Source organism: Euprymna scolopes, chromosome 32 (genome assembly GCF_053919585.1).
Source record: "Euprymna scolopes isolate OS-2025 chromosome 32, ASM5391958v1, whole genome shotgun sequence".
Lineage (NCBI taxonomy): Eukaryota > Metazoa > Mollusca > Cephalopoda > Sepiida > Sepiolidae > Euprymna > Euprymna scolopes.
Window position 1 is genome coordinate 48,267,668 of NC_136513.1, and position 18,400 is coordinate 48,286,067.

The following is an 18,400-nucleotide window of genomic DNA, read 5'->3' on the forward strand; positions in this document are numbered from 1 at the left end:
TTTCAACAGAAGGAAAAGCCTATTGGGCATGTGTATGCAATTTGATGTAGGAAATTAAAAGCTGGCCAGTGAAGGTTGAGGACATGTGTTGCATGGAGAAAAAATGACGGAAGAATCATACAATGAATGTATAAGATGAAAGCACAAAATTATTTCTGATGACCTCGAAGGAAGATTAAATCTAAAAAGTCTGGAGAGATGCATGCAGAACAGAAGACTCTGCTGGTTTGGGCACATTGGAAGAATGGGGGATAGTTCTAGGATTAGTAAATGTAAAACAGTTGAGGTAGCAGTCACTTGGTAGGAAACGACCAAAGATGGAAATGATAAATATAGGCCTGAGGGATAAATAAAAAAAATAAAAAAAACCTGGGTAGAGATAGATTAGTTTGGAAGTCATTTTTTTAAAGCTGTCTGATACGTGTCAGATGATGACGATGACAATGATTTCTGTTCACTCAAAACTTTGGAATATCAAGTGGCGTTAATTTTTTGGTTTTAATTTTCAGAATTTTTTATATCCTTATTTTTATCGATTTTTAAATCGAATCGATTAAAATAAAAATATTTGAATGTTAGTTTGATTTAAATTTTTTGTTGCTTAACCAAATTCTTTTTTTTTTTCTCCAAATTTCAGTCTTGAAGGATTCATCCTTAGAAATTCTACACTATAATATATTTTTTAAAAAATGTTAACATTTCTTTTTTTTATGTGAGCATTTTTTTTTTTTTTTATTAATTTTGAAATAATTTTGTTTTGACAAGTTTTTAACTGTTTTTTGTTTCATCAATTTTTATAAAAGTTTAAATGAATGTTTTAATTGCGATCGTATTATGATGAGTAAAATGTCATGTCCAAAGAAGCAAAATGATGTCATTGGATGCTAAAAGCAGAACTGATGCTTGTGTAGATTAATCTTTTAAACTGACGCAGTTCAGGTGAAAACATTATGTACTTACATGCTATGTTAAAATTTGTATGAATTCCAAAATCTACGAAAAATGGTCCAGTAGAAAAATAATTGCAAGTAAAAATAAAAAATATCAAGTTTATTTATTTTTTTATATACATAGGAGTCACCACTTATTAAGGTCCAGAGGCCAGTCGAGGATAAGGGTTAATGAGTGTACAGTAGTCAATGGGACAATATCGTAATGATCATTAGTAGTGGAAATTTGGTCAATTGGATTACTTAAGGGGATGGCTTATCAAGAATTTGTTTACATTGGACTTGAAGACGACCATATTGTAGTCAGCTGGAAAGCAGGCAAACGTAAGAGTTCCACGGATGTTTAGTGATTTGAGTTTTAACATAGGTTTTAATGGTGGAGAGTTTTCAAAATCCAAAGGTAGTTAACTGCAATTAATAATTTTGACTGGATAAATACATACTGCCATTTTTAAACAAGATCTCGGGATGTGGCTGATTTTTTTTTTTTTTTTTTTTTTTAATTTAAAATACATCTACCACGTATCTACTGGATCATTTTTCATAATTTTTGGAATTTATACTTATTTCGACATGGCACTAAGTATGCAATAATGTGCCTTGATTTAAAAGATTTCTAATCTACACAAGTACTACAGATTTAAGGACTGGGATCTAGAGGTTTGTCCAAAAAGTAAATCAATTTTCTATACATGATTTTTTTTTTTTTTTTCATTTATTTTGTAATTTCATAATCCATGTTCAGCCGAGAAATCTTGGATCAGTTAAATGGATTATGGAATTAGTCTCCTTTAATATTCATGTTCATGTTCAGCTGAGTCCTTGTTCACAAAAATGAATACCAAAATTTCATAGTTGCCATTCATGAATTATTGAGAACATCTCAAACTGGTCAGTGAGTCGATGAAAACTTCCAACACTGTTTCAAGGAGTGGAAAAATTCAGAATTTTTGGTTCTTGTCAGAATTTCCCCTATAAAGAAAAATCTGCATGATTTACATTTCTGTGATGAAATGAAAATATCATACTCCAAAAATTACGTAGTAGTTTTATTTTTAAATGAGATAATCACATTTTATGAGTATCTGAGGAGTGACTGTTTCATTAGCCATTTTGGAAACAATCTCAGGAAACAAAGAGAAATAACTAAGAAATAGTTCATACTTATTAGAGTTCTGTTGTAATGCCTACAATTTCCCATTAATTGCTTAAAAATGATTTTCTTTTTTTTTTTTTTTTAATACGGGGAATTCTGGACAAGAACTGAATTTTCAATATTTTTATTTTTATCCATTTTATTTTTAAAAAAATAAATAAATCGATTAAAATATTTTTGCTTAATTTACCATTTGCTTAGTAAACCAATTTTTCAATTGATTAATAATTTGACAGAATCAAATTTAAATTAAAAAAATGTAAATATATTAATTTGTAGTTTGAGATTTTGAATTGTTTGTTGCAACTGTTTGTATAAATCCGATCTGAATTCCGTTTCCTTTTTGTTAATGCACAGGCGCCGCAGTTGGTAAGCAATTGTTTTGTCAATTTTGATTCAGTAATTCCGCCTTGTTTTATGGCTCGTCTTGCTGAATCAGGGCTTAGACTAGAATGTTCTAATCTAGTGCGATAATTATTCTTTATTTATTGCTGCCTTGTCACACTGCATGTACATCCGTCGGCTTAGCCTAAACTATTTCAGCCACCCTTTTTTTTTCGTGGATATTTCACAGGCAATTTTTTTTTTTTCATGGATATTTCACAGGCAATTTTTTTTTTTCTTCTACGATGATTATTTTTTTTAATTTTTTTTTTTTTAGCAAATTTGTAAACATGTTTGCACTAAATCTAAAAAAAAATGAAATATTTAAAAAAAAAAAAAAAAAAAAAAACAAAGATTGTATTGTGATTAATTTGAACTCAGCTTAAATGATTTCATTAACACTTTACAAACAATTGCTTTTTTTTTGCTTTTTTTTTATTTAAAAAAATTTTTTTTGTAGCAAATGTACAATCATTTTTTCCACTTGATGTTAAAATAAAGAAAAAAATAAAACATTAGAAAAGTACTTTGGTTAGGGTTAGTGGTTCTCAACGTTTTTACTAATGTTGGGACAATTGGAACCGGAAAAATGAAAGCACTATCTGTATCGGAATTTGAATTGGAAAAATTTCTGCCTAATGTCTGATGCCAAAAACGATTCTTTTATATGTCTTGTTTTTAAAACTTAGTTTTCCGTAACTGTGTGCTAATGATAAAATCCTGACTGTTTATTGATTTTAAACTACCAGTAGAACTAAAATCTATATATTCCAGCATAAATGTTTTTTTTTTTTTTATGTTTGCGAAAACATATCCACGTATATGTTACTTAGGATTTTTTTTTTTTTTTTTTTTTTTTTGTAATCCGGAAGAATAAAACTTTATAGCTAAATGTTTAGACATTTTAACAGAATTGGAATCTGAGATTTAGAACAGAATCTGTAATTGTATTGGAATCGGAGGGAAAAATATTGGAATCGTCCCATCACTACTTTTGATATGGCGGCACATTGAGTTAAATTTTTGCAGAAAACATATCCCAAAAACTAATTATCTCAATAAATATTTAAATGAATATTTAATGATGCTTGCCAATGTTTATTATTATCGAAAATTCATAATATCTAACAATTAAAAAAAAAAAAAAAAGATTTATTATAAATTTTATTACTACGCTTTTTGATATTAAAGCATCAATATTAAAATATACGGCATAATCACGTTGACACACCAGTTCCCGTCAGATCACTGAAGTGTGCAATTGTGTTGTTAATCTTAATATTAATTAAAGTGATGTAATAAAAAAAGGATAAATTATCAAAAGTTTTTTTAAATATTATGTTCATTAGTTTTCAAGATTTAAATGAAAACTGTTTTTAAAATTATATTAGATTTATATGAAAGATTTATAAGTTGAGATAGATTAAATGTCACCTGAGAAGATTGCTATAATTGAATTTTTTCTAGGGAATCATTTAACGTGATAAAAATAAGAACAAAATCTTTTGATAAAAGGATTGATAATTTGTATTATTCGGACTACTCTTGGATGTTATTTTCACGGCGTTTGCACTTGAATAATGTTGGCGGTTACATCGGCTGAAACATTGTGAGAATAATATCCAAAATAACATAGTTGTCTGAATAATCCAAGTAGAAATCTTTATTTGTTGCACAAAAAACCCATTTCAAATTGTGTGCATTTTTTTTTTTTTTTTTTTTCGTCCATGGAATTTTAAAAAATTTTGATGCAACTTCACTATAATAGTGAAATTCGAAATTTTTAATATTGAATTTCAAGGCAAATCAATGGTCTCTACTTAATTGTCATGTTACTGTAACGAATATATCCAAAAATTAAGGAATATGAGAAGGTAGGAAAAGAAAATTAAAGAAAATATTTTTTGATGAAAATTAACGAAAATAAAATGTTTGGCTAAAAATACACCAAAGATCTCCAAAGGGAGGTAAAATGTGTAACTATTGCCATTAAAAAAAAAAAATGGTGCATTTTGCCTTGTTTTTAGCATAACTGAGTTATTTACTTTGTTATTTTATCACGTATTCCCAAAGGAATACGGCGCTGGCTTTTTATGATGAAGATCGAAAACTTGTGTTTTTCTTTAAATAATGCTGTAATATTTAAATACTTCTGACATGCCAATTAAGTAGATAATATTGTTTTTAATTGAAATTGACACAAGATACCATTTTTTTTAAATCGATTTTTTTCTGTTTTCCGAATTCTGTTAGTATAGTAGCACTAAAATTTTTATTAATTTACTTTTTTTTTTTTTTTTAGTGACCCAATATATTTATGGTATAGTCTTAGAAATATTCAAACCATCAATTCTAAATAATAATGATGATGATGAATTCATTGTTTAGGTGCACTGCACAACTGTTTAAAAACGCATGTAATTCCCTTTTTTTTTTTTTTTTTTTTTTTTTTTCCCCCTCCTCCATTTTTTTTAATTAATTTTTCATTTTGTTCTAGCTGGAGATGAAAGCATCCTACTAGATGCTAAACATTCACCCGCTATCTAATATTCCAACCGAGACATCTTAAGATTCTAATCGTCCCTTTAAGTGCAATTGTTTATATCTCCCTTCCACTTGGTTCACTGGGTATATTTGCCGGGTAGTTTTTTCTTTTAATTTTTCATGAATCCAGTTTCTATTATAATTACTGGAATGACGTCATACACAAGACCTTGGTATTACACTATCTTTCCCCCTATCGGCTCTGTTCCACCCAGCATCATTGAGGACACTAACTTGTACTAAAGAACCTAAAGATTACCCAAAAGATATATATGATATATATATATCATATATATATAGATATATATATATATATCTTCTCTTGGCTCTACTTCGCAAATGAAGATTCTATGAAGGTGGTTGTCCATGTCAACTGCAAGCACGCTTGTAGTTGACGAGCCCGATGCGTAACAAGCAAGTTTGGTCACAGCAGCTGCAGTCAAGTCGCGTCAGGTGTGGCTGCTGAGGCTTCCCAAATCTTCCTCCTGCAGCGCTTCTCCCGTAGATTCTCTGTGCGGGAGATCTCAAAGGAGGCGACAGGTAGCACGGTCAGCAGTGAGAGCAGACTACTGGAGGTGGTCAATGTGGCAGTCACAGAGGGACTTCTCCAGAGAGTCTTTATATCTTTTCTTCAGTGTCCCTCTGTCACAACGGCCAGTATATATATATATATATATATATATATATATATATTTCTTATACTAAAGCTAACCAAATCAATGTTCGTTTCCTAAAGACTTGTCCTAATTGTCATAATTTTCAGGTAATTCTTCAAGTGACCAATCTCATATTAAGCTTCTGTCTATTGCTCTCAGCTTCCCCCACCATATCTTGTTTCCTCTCCCCCCCCAGCTCTTCTTTTATACACTGTCTATTACTCGCACTTCTGTCATTCTCTAGTTCTCTGTTTATCATCAAACTTTAGATTGACGTTACCTGCTACCTCATACATTCAAACTAAGATCTTTTTAAGATTCTAACTGTCCCTTTAAGTGCAATTGTTTGAATCTCTCTTGCACTTGGTTCACCGGGTATATTTGCGAGGTGTTTTTTAAATTCTCTTTTATGAATCCAGTTGCTCCTATAATTACTGCAATTATGGGAATCTTCCTAAGATTCCAGTTTCTTTTCATGTCGTACATAAGACCTTGGTATTTCGTTATCTTTTCCCCTGCAGCTCTGTTTAACTCAACACCATTGGGGGACACTGACTTCTACTAAGGTTGCTTCTTTCTCCTTCTTGTCCCATATCACTATGTCAGGTTTTATGGTTCCGTTTTCTAGTTAGATAGTTGTAGGGATTGCATAGTCATAGTGGACGGTGTATAACTTATTCCCAACTGTTCTTTCCGGTATATAAGCTCCATTTATATTGAACATTTTACAGATCATCAAATCGAGATATTTGCACACTTCATTGGGTTGCATTGTACATGGAAAAGAAAATTAACAAATAGTTACTTAACATAGTTAAATATATATACATGTGCCCTCGCCAAAATTTATACTAGTTAGCATAATCGCTACTTACTGGTGTATAACAAAATTTCAATTCTAACATATATTTTTAACATAGGAATATATTGTCTATAACGAGTATTGAACCTTGGACTTCTGTTTTTCAACGTGTCAGAATTATTGCAATATTTGACTTGTTTCTTGAATAATTTCCGCAAATCTCCTCTGCACGATCCCCAAATCACCTGGCTTTTTGATTTCCAATTGATCTTTCTGACCTCTGGGATTTTTTTGGTGCTTAATTAAAATTACACTTATTAAAAAGACAAAAGAATATATAGAAAATTCTTTGATATAAGTACTCGTCATGGAACAAAAATGTCATATTCCAAAAATCGTGCAATTTGATTTAGTAGATTTTTTTAACTAAGAAAATTAAATTTTATGACTAAGTAAGACATAGTGATTTTTGGTCAGCCATGTTTTTGATCCAGTATAATTTGTATTTTAACTAAAATTAAAAATGTACGACTTTTTAACGATTTCAATATGTAATCATTATAAGGCTGAATTTTATCTCGATACTTTGAATTAAGTTATCTTTCTCTTATTTATATAAGGCCGACTAAAAATCACTCTACATTTTAATTGAGTTTTCTCTTCCTTTATTTAGGAGACATGACTCAATTTGAAGCGTTAAGATCAAATTCTGCCTTATAATGATTACATTCAGCATTAAAATTGTAAAAATCGTACATTATTATTATTTATATTATTAATAATTTTTATTTACTGATGTTTTATTTATTAATATTTTTTAATTATATTAATAAACATTCCTTTTCTCTTCTGTTTTTTTTTTTTTACGATATCAAGTAAACATGCATTCATTGTCTGCTTCATTTATTTTATTAAAATAAAAACACCCCATGAATTCATGATTTTTCTAATATGAAATCTTTGTTCCGTGCTGAGCACGTACATCATAAAGTTTTTTTCTATATATATTTTTTTTTTAAATAAGCATAATTCTAAATAAGCACTAAATTTTTTTTATTTTTTCACCGAATTTGTAAATGCATGAACACTTTCTGTTTTCATTTCATGATCGAGCTCTACAGAAAAGAAAATGTGTATTTTTCACTTTGATACAAACTCTTCTAGTTTTCTATATATAAAAAATGTCCGACCATCTTAAACGTTTATTGATCCTTATCATTTCTTCTTTAGCATATAGTACAAATTTTTTTTTTTTTTTTTTTTTTTTTTTACAATACATATAGACAGTTTGATTTTTCGTGTTTTAAATTCTGAAATAATTCTTGTTAAATCATCATATCATATGAATCCGAAGATTCTATTGTTGGCATTGGTTTCTACGATATTTTTCCAGTCAGAATTCTTTCTAGAAAGATGTCAGGTGCTTAAGAGAGGGATCACGTGAAAGTTGCCAACATCGTAAATAGAACAAACCGTATTCAAACTTGAGACCCCCAGATTGCCAGTCCGTGTTGTTAACCACTTGACTACCTTCATCACCCTCCTGTTGAATGATAACCTGTCATACTTGTCCTTTCTATTACATCAGAAAAATAATTGCCCAACTACGAAAATTAGTTTGTTTTTTTTTTTTTTATGAACATGAAATTTGGTATGATTAATCACCAATGTATTGACCATATTATTGAATGATGATAAAGCAAAGACTGTAGAACATTCACGGATGAAACTTGATGGACAAGTCAGGCATAAACTGTATTTTATTTGTACAAAATATTGTTGGATGACAAAAAAGGAGTATGAATTTTATTTACGTGGGTGGCATTCCTAATATTCAGTAGATCTTAATTTCTTTTCTTTTCATTGTTTTAATTCTATCAAATAATTATCCAATTTATGCATTCTTTTCTGAAAATGGAAAAATTAATAATTATTTGATGGAAATTCTTTGGTTTTTTGGGGGGTTTAGTAAACTTATGTTCCAAAAACAAAATTCTCGTTTTAAATGAAACGTAAATTTAGTTTTGTCTTCACAAAAATGTATAACCACGTCTTTTTCTGATCGTTTTTATTTTTTATTTGTTGTGTTCTCAATATGCATGAATATTATTGACAAACATTACAACGAAAATTCCAAGCATTCTTCGAACAGATTCCATAATGTCTAATTTACTTAAATTTCATTTCCATTTTTGTAATAATATCATCAATAAAATGAAAAAATAATTTTGTCTAAAAAAAAAATTTTGTTTAATGTTTTTATTTAAAAAAATTCTTCAATAAGTTTTTTCATTTTTAGTAAAAAATCGTTTTAATTAAAATTTTATTAAAATTTCAAAAATATTTTTAACAAAAAATGTTTATTCAAAAACTTTTAATAAAATTATTTTTAACTTAAATAAAATTGTTAAATTTCTTTAAAAATGTAAATTAAATTTTAAAAGTAATTAAAAAAAGATTGATAAAAAGATTTTCTATTATCAGATAGAAATTTTTTTAAATTAAAGAGATCTTAAGTCTTGATAACGACAATTTCTTGGAATGTTGTCAATATTAAATATGGAATATTGAAAAGTCGTCTGTTTCTTTCCCGCTGCTATTGGCAGATTAAATGTTTGCCATTCAGCAAATCCTGTAATTCCCAAAATGCTTTTCCCTTAACAAAGTATAATCATCTTGGCTTTTAAGTTTTAATTATTTTCAAATCCAATTTTTATAAAATTTGTTTGTTTGTTCATAAAAAGGCATGCAAACAACCTTCTTGTTTTCAAAGTGTTAATAAACTTATTCTATGAATTTGATCTATTTCTCCTTTTTAAATCTATTGTGAATTGTTACTAACAGTTTTTGCACTTTATTATAAGTTAGCTAATTATTATTATAAACTAGCTAATTATTATTATAAACTAGCTCATTATTATTATTATTATTATTATTATTATTATTATTATTATTATTATTATTGTAAATTACCTAAATTGGCTTATCATAAGTTAACTAATTAAAAAGACATTGTTTTTTGAATGTTTGATTCATATCTTTCAACATTTTCTATAAATATTCAAGATGTAAAATTATATATATAATTTTTTTTTTAATAATGCAAAATCATACTTCTGTTCTGATATTTTATTTTCAATGACAACAAATTCTATACCAGTTTCATAACTGAATGAAATATTGAATTATCTGCAACATTATTTTTTTCTTTTTAATTTAGTTCATCTTTTAACTTCTTCCTTTCTATACCAACATCAGACACGCATATGTATCCACAAACATTTCTTGAAAGTTCCTATCATTGCTTGAAACATTATTTTTCTATCCAGCAACGAATGTAATTTTTAATTTTTATAAATTTATATTTAATTCATTTTTAGTTTTTATTTAACTGGTACACTTATTTGATTCTCTTATTAGATTCATTTTTTTTTTTTTTACTTTTTTTAATATATTTTTTCTCTAAAATAAATCCTTTAAAGTTTTAAATCGTTTTTTTTGTTTTTTTTTTAATTTTGTATCTTGATAATGTCAAAAATTTATTAACTAATAAATGTTTTAAACTTTCAGCTCTTTTTTGTTTGTTTTCACAATTTATTTTTTATTCATCTGTGGGTAAAACTGAAGGATATTTAATGTGGATTATTGGTTGCCATTTTTTAATTGAATTTTCCAAATTATAAATGGAAATATAAAATAGTTTTTACTTTAACTGCAATTCAACATTCACCATTAAATTGGCAACTTTTATAGATTTTCAGGTATGCTGAAAACGAATATTACATTTTAATTTGGGTCAGATAAGTAATTTTCTGGATATTAAGACAGTTATTATCTAATGCAATTATGTTTTCACTGGTGGCCATGTTTTTCCTCAACTGAACAAGTACTAATGTGTATGTATGTTACAAAGCACCATCCTCCCCGGGTTAAGATTGGCGAACGCCATTGACATAAGGAATAAATTGGGGAAAAAAATGTCTTAATATCCAAAATAAAGTATGCGTCTGCTCCAAACTTGAATGTGATATTCGTTTTCAGCATACCGGAAAACCTATAAAATTTGTCAATTTAAAGGTAGTTATTGAGCTGCAGTTAAAGTAAAAATTTGCCATATAAAAACTTTTGGAAACAAATTTTCATTTAATTTTTTTTTATGAAATAAAAAGTATTATTTATGCCTGGGTTTTTTTTAAAACTTGACGACTGCCAGGATTGGGCTCAATACCTTAAATTTGTTTTTTTTCCGCCGATATACTTATCAAATTAAATTTTTAAAACGAAGTTGGAAAATTATATTAAAAAATTACAACGGATAACTGCAAGTGCTAGAACTTACACACTTATGTAAGTTTCTTCTTTTTTTTTTTTTTTTTTTACTAAGGAGTCGCTTCTTATCAAGGCCCGGAAGCAACTCGAGGATAAGGGTTAATGAGTGTACGATATGCAATGGGACAATATCGTAGTAATCATTAATAGTGTAAATTTTGGTAAATTGGATTACTTAAGGGAAAGGCTCATCAAGAACTTGTTTACGTTGGACTTGAAGATGACCATATTGTAGTCAGCTGGAAAGCAGGAAAACAGAAGTGAGTTCCACAGGTGTGCAGTTCTAAGAAAGAAACTTTGTTCATGGAATACATGTTTAGGTTTAGGTGCAGATAAAGAGTGGGAGGAAATTGCTGATAGTGGTTTCAGACAGACGAGTGCTTTTAGTGAAAGTTTAACAAGGGGGGAGCGCCATAGATTGGAGCTATATATATATATATATATATATATATATATATATATATATATATATATATATATATATGTAATAAAACGGCATGCTCACATTACCATAGCAGGTCGTGTTAGGTCACCAAAGTTAAGCAACATTGAACCTGGTCAGTACTAAAATGGGTAACCATTTGGAAATACCAGGTGCTGTATGCACTCTTTGTATATCTCGGCATTGTTTTCAATCGTCCTTTACTTCTCCTTGTCATTAGAATCCAGCAGTGTCGATTCAAGAGAGGTGTGGATGGTGATTGCGCAACTTTTGCTTCACAATTACGCATGCAGCTAATCTTACAGAGGGTATACATTGTCTTTCAAGACTTAACGAAAGCGATTTGTATATAATCATGTAGCAATTAAATCCAACAGAATGTAGGTATAAAAAAAAAAAGAACTAAATGGAAGAAAAATAGACAAGCGGAAAATAGAAGACAAAATCAAAATTAAAACTTTGATAATATTTCATTCAGTTTATTCACAGAAATTTTTCAAAGAAACAAGAACAGTATTTTTTATATCTTTCATATGAGAGATAGCATTTTGGGTTGAATTATGAATAAGCTTGGTGTAACCGCATATTTATTGATTCAAGTGACTTCTTATTTTGAAAAGTCATAGGTCAACATAGAAGAATATCTGAAAATTGATTAGTTTAATGAAAATGTCTATTTACAGAAAAGTTTGTTTTATTTGATAAATATATTTTAAAATAAAATATATTTGCAGAAATAATTAATACTGAAAGTAATTTTTTTAAATAAATGGAGCAGACAATGCATGTTTACTTGATATAGTTAAAAAATATTAATAAAAATAAATGGAAGAGAACATGAATGTTTATTAACATAGTTAAAAAAAAATGTTAATATTAATTAATAAATAAATTGTTAATGAATAATATAAATAATAAAAAAGGTTAATAATAAAAAGTTGGTCATAAATCATAAAAAATTAATAATTTTAAAAATTAATAATAAATAAAAATATTAACAAATAATAAATCAATGAATAATAAAAAATATTAATAATAAATATCAACAAATGATAATAAAAAATATCAACAAATGACAGTAAATAATATTAATAAATGATAATAAAAATATTAAATAATAAAGAATATTAAATAATAAAAAATATTAACAAATGATAATAAAAAATATTAATAAATGATAGTAAAATATTAAATAATAAAAAGTATTAAGTAATAAAAATATTAAATAATAAAAAATATTAACAAATGATAGTAAAAAATATTAAATAATAAAAAATATTAAATAATAAAGAATATTAACAAATGATAGTAAAAATATTAAATAATAAAAATATTAAAAAATGATAATAAAAATATTAAAAATTGTTAACAAATGATAGTAAAAATATTAAATAATAAAAAATATTAATAAATGATAAAAAATAAATTAAAATAAATGGAACGTAATATAGCTGGGTTTTCAGATTAAGTTACAGTTTACTTTGAACAACGTTCAAAACAGACAGTTGCTTAGATCGGTAAATATGCGATATTCTTGTATCATATTTTTCTCCATATGTACTTTCTGTATACTTGCATCTTGTTTTGAGCCCAATTATGAATAAGCTTCTAATAAACTAGAAACGAAATATAGATTCTTTCCATATGTTTGGTCTGATGTCTTATATTTGGTTTTTGTTTATCCTTTGTTCCGTTTTATTTTTCTTGTATATTTTCTTACACTGTATATGACACACATGCAGATTTTCTGTACGCACAGCATCTACACTAACGTCACTTTATAAAAGCACTTCCAGTCCAACTAATTCCACCTCACTTAAATAATTTTAGTTTCTAAAAAAAATTTAATCAACAATGGTGATGGTAATACTCTTTTGTTAATCTCCTTTTTTCCACAGGATTTTTTATGAAGTTTTTGTTATCTTTACAATTGAAGTTTTCACTTCACTTCCGGTTGACCCCACCCCATATTAAGAATGATTTTTTTTTATTTTATTTATTTATTTTATTTTTTTTAATAAATTATAACGTTATTAGTTAGTAAAGCCCTTAACATGGGGAGGAAGGGAGCTTTTTTTTACCTATTCTGTAATTTCATCTAACAACTTAATAAACAAAAGATACTGTAAATATATATATATATATATATATATATATATATATCAATTAAAAACAAAGCAACAGGAAGTGAAGTGGAAACAGTAATCATAAAGATAACCAGTTTTTCAAAACAATTCTTTTCATTCCCCTTTCTATAAAATGCAACAATTAAAGAAAGTGACAGAATAAATTTTACAAACATCTTAGAAATTCTTAATGCAATAAAAATAAAAATGGTCGTCGTTGTAAAATGTTTATTTAAAAATCGTTAAATTCAATTAATTTGAATCATCATTTCAAATATGATCACATCAAGTAATGAAAATTAACGTTGATGACTTTTGCAGTTTTTCATTTTGAATAATGGGTAAAATGGAAGCTAATTTACGTACTGACATTTTTTTTTCTGTTTTTTTGTTTTTTAAATTCAGCAGCAAATGTAAATTTAAAAAAAAAAAATGGTTAACTTTATTTGCCAAATTGTTTTATTTTTTTTAACTTAATTTTTTAATTACACAGCTTCCTGTAATCTTCAATTCCAGAATTTAAAGTTGAAAATAGTTTTATATATATATATATATATATATATATGTATATGTATCAAATTTTCTCATTTATTTTCTCTTTTGACCTGCAGAATTCGACTTTGAAGGATTTGGCATCGAGCCGTGCCGCAGTATGGTTGCCTTACACGACGTATCCTTTCATAAAGATTTTTTTTTTTTTTTTTTTTTTTTTCAAACCTTTTTTACTTCATTTTTTTGTGCGTAAGTATTTTTTCCATTTTCAATATTGGTTCTGCATTAGAAACTCTTGAAAATCTTTCCCAAACCATTGCAACTATACTCGGTTATCATACGTATGATGCAAAACCTGGTGATCAGGCCTTAACTTTAGTAGTGTAGAGTTGGCATAAATTTGTTTGAAGCAGCATGGTACCACATTTTGACAGATTGTTGCATTTGGTTACTGTTATGAACTGGTAATGGTTAAGAAGAGAGAACTTGATATTTAATTGAAACAAATATATTGAACAGAAAAGCAAATACAACAAATGAAGAGTGGTTATATGTTGGTCCAACTACGAAATGTGTATAACTTGTATACCACCCAGAGAGGTATATTCCCCCTGTCTTTGGGTAGGTCATATATGTCGCATGCCTGATTCAAGGCTATCTAAACCTCTCCTTTATGGTGAACTGTCGAAAGGAAAAAGACCCGCAGGAGGACAGCGGAAACTGTTCAATGACAATCTCATGTATTTTCAAATAAGTTTTTGTTATAATACCTTTAATTATTTATCTTTTTAAAGGTTTTTTTTTTTTTTGCTTTATCTAATCATTTAAATTACAACTGGTTTAAACAATTACGTCTTCTTTTGAGAGCGTTGACTACAAGATGAAAAAAAAAAGCAAATTTGCACAATTTTCTTATTTCAATTCAAGCTAGGCTGAAAAACTGCTGAAACAGATCATGATATCAACAAAGCATTTGGCCCAGGAACCATTACTGAACACAGTACAATGCTGGTTTAAAAAATTTCGTGGCAACGGTGAGTCTTGAAGATGCTGAGCGTAATGGGCGACCATCGGATGTTGACAATGATCAATTAAGAATCTTAGTCGAAGCCAATTGACTCACAACTGTCCGAGAAATTGCTTCTGAATTAGACATAATGTATACAACGATTCCCAACCAGTTGAGAGAGATTGGAGAGACAAAAAACTTGATAAATGGGTGCCTCAGAAGTTGAATGACCACTAAAAGAAACACTGTTATGAAGTATCATCTTCCATTTTTTTACAAAACAAGAACTACCCATTTCTCAACCAGATTGTTACTTTCAATATAAAGTGGGTTCTTTATGATAACCAGTGATGCTCAGCTTGGTGGTTAGATGCCAACGAAGCTCTACAACACTTCCTGAAGCCAGAGTTGAGCTAAAAGAAGGTCATGCCGACTGTTTGGTCATCTGGAATTGGTCTCATGCATTAGTTTTTTTTGAATGCAGGTGTAACTATTACACCGGAAAATTACTGTCAACAAATGGATTAAATGTATCAGAAACTTCAACAACAAAAATAGAAAAGGCTCAATTCTCCTCCATGACAATGCTGAACCGCACATTGCTAAAACAAACGAATTGGGCTAAGAAACTTTGTCTCATCCACCATACTCTCCAGACATATCACCTATTGACTACCACTTTTTCAAGCATCTCAGCAACTTTCTGCATGAGAAATGCTAAAAAAAACCTAAGCGATATCAAAAATGCCTTCAGCGACTTCATCGCCACCAGAACGCAGGATTCTACGTTACTGGCATATATACACTTGTTTTGCGTTGGCAAAAGTGTTGATTCTGATGATGCTTATTTCGATCAATAATTTTTTGTTTGAGCCAAAATGTGTTCATCTGAATTTAAAAGTTAAAAACCGGAAGAACTTTCTTGTCAACCTGATCAAAACTAAAATGACGACTTCACTTGTATCCTAGGTACAACAAGTTTTTCGAAAAATTAAATCCACTTTTCCTTAACCGAATTCCTCAGGGTGACATGTCTGGTAAATTGGGATTTGAAGAATTCAAAAGTTTGTGGAGGGATCTTCGTATCTGGAAAGTAAGTATTCGTTTCTTGAACTTGAAATTGAACATTCCATGTGTTAGAAGATATAAAACAATGGTTCCCAAATTTTTTTCACGCTATTAAGTTTTGAAATTTTTCATGGCACACCTATCACCAATAATGAACATTCTCTACTCATGAAGCCTTTTTGCAATAAAATAATAAAAAGCAAAGAATAAAAATTCTCCTCATATAATCACATAAATCAACGTATCCTGTATTCAATATCTGGTATAGAATAATAATGGTGAATGTCAGTGGGATAGTTGTGCCTGGTGTTTTTTAACTACTGCAGCAATATGTGGGCAAATGTGAGAGAAACACTCTTAACTCTTTTTCGATATTTTAAAAATCTTTCACGTTTTTAAAAATATTGTTTAGGTAAGACATTCCCAATTCACATAAGCATGAAGTTGAGAATTGCAGATTTTGATGGCTTTTTTACTTAGAATTGGAATTGAGTGGTGTTATCATGATCAAGAAATGAAATGTTTTTATGAAACAAAGTGAAATGAAATGGTTTTATTAAACAAAAGAAATTAAATGGTTTCTAGCTATTATCTCTTTGCGGCACACCAGTAATCATTCCGCAACACACTATTGTGCCATTGTTAAGATGGCCTTTTCCCTGGTTGCTGAGGTATGGCTTTGATCCTGTGCAGTTCAAGGAGATAAGAAAAATACAAGAGAAATTTTTATTCACATAAATCAACATATCCTGTATTCAATATCTGGTATAAAAAAAATAATCGTAAATGTCAGTCAGACAGTTATGCCTGGTGTTTTTTTAACTACTGCAGCAATATGTAGATGAATATAGTATATCTTCCTTGCGGTCTCTTAGTCTTACCAGATTAAAGGACAAGAATCCATTTAGTTTCGTGGATTATCCAGTTTCGATTTGTTACTTCAGGTAACGTCACTTGGAGAAGGTGCACTATCCTTCATAAAAGCCAGTGTGAATTAGCCATACAACAGAAATCTGGGTTGCGAATGCTGTGTGATTTTGAATTTTAATTTGAAGAGGTTACTTGTTGGAAAAGGCATCCTTCTGCCAGCTTGTTCTAACAAGACCCTGTACAAAGAGACCTTAGGCAGTCAAAGATAGTGCCTATTAAGCATTAAAGTTCTCTCCAGTAGGCAAGGGCAATAACTCTGTTCAAAATCTATTTGCAGTAACAGAGAGATATAAACAATAGTATATTTTGGGTTTTAAAAATCTGAGGTTTTATTCTGTTATTCAGAGATGTAAAGAAAATTGTAATGAGTGCAAATGTTATTTTGTCTCCAAAACGCCCACGTGTTTGCATGTCATGTAAGGTTCAACTGTTGAATGATAGGGAAAAAAATGGCGACATTCAGGTGATTTTGTCTTCAATGGTCACGTGAACTAACACCAAAATCCTGCCACTCATATGCAGATTAGACAGTCTTGCAGTGTATATAAGAAAGCCATATGAAGAATAGATATATGTCTGCTACGTTGAATCATGATCAGTTGTTAAAATCTGAGACAACAGAATTAAGAGGTTAAGAGGTAATGCAAATTACATCCAACTCCAGAAAAGAGGGTGCTGTCAATTTCTATGATTTTCAAGAGTATACATGTACTCCTCACCTCCTCCTCTTTGTGGCGGGGGGAGTAGCTATCCAAAAGCCGAAATGGTGATTAACATGAAAGAGATTGATCGTCTCTGTTCATTTGTGACATCCACTTCTCAAATTTCTATTTTTCAAACAAAAATTTATTATATAATAATTTTTTTTTCTTTTCTTTTCTTTTTTTTTTTCCAGGCAAATTTCAAGACTTTCGACACAGACAGCAGTGGCTCCCTGAATTCTTATGAATTGCGTACAGCTCTTCGAAGTGCGGGTGAGTGTAAAATGTTTTAAAAATCCTCATCAAATTTTGAACCTGTGCTTTTGATCACGTCACTTTAAGGATTAGGTTGCATAAAACCAGAAATGAATCAGATCTTTTGATCCAAAGGAATAATCATTTTGATTCTTCAGCCTACTGGTGTTGTGGATAAAGTACTTTGTGAAATTCAGTTGTAAAGTTGCACTCTTCTGGGGGTTGAAGGTTCAATTTGCAGTGCAGGTTGCACTCAAAATATAATTGCAAATTCCTTAGGACGTCTACCCAGTCATGGCGGATGGAACAAGAGCATAAATAATATTCTGTGGATTAAATAAAGGTTTTCCATTCAAAATTCTATGCAGATTCCGGAGTTTAACGGAAAGATTACCAAGTTTAACATGATACACGTGAAGATACTGAAACACTGAAAATAACATTCAAGATGAGAACAGTAGTCTGAAGAATCCAAATAATATTAATAATGAATCTGCATCTCAAAAAATGTGGAAATGTAAAGGAATAATAGCAATAAACTAAAATAATGGGATCA

General features: G+C 29.0%; 1 protein-coding gene across 17 annotated transcripts in view; it reads left to right on the forward strand.

Annotated features, from left to right (window-relative positions):
- LOC145256322 (calpain-B-like) overlaps positions 1 to 18,400 on the forward strand; it is a 267,137-nt gene that overhangs the window by 238,223 nt on the left and 10,514 nt on the right. For 12 of the 17 annotated variants that reach the window (XM_080115058.1, XM_080115066.1, XM_080115057.1 and 9 more), the window contains 4 exons: positions 2,464 to 2,475; positions 14,001 to 14,059; positions 15,915 to 15,983; positions 17,784 to 17,862. In XM_080115058.1, the coding sequence (XP_079971184.1) occupies positions 2,464 to 2,475; positions 14,001 to 14,059; positions 15,915 to 15,983; positions 17,784 to 17,862 (219 nt within the window). The remainder of the gene's footprint in view (positions 1 to 2,463; positions 2,476 to 14,000; positions 14,060 to 15,914; positions 15,984 to 17,783; positions 17,863 to 18,400) is intronic. The other 5 variants (XM_080115067.1, XM_080115071.1, XM_080115069.1 and 2 more) reach the window with 1 other exon arrangement.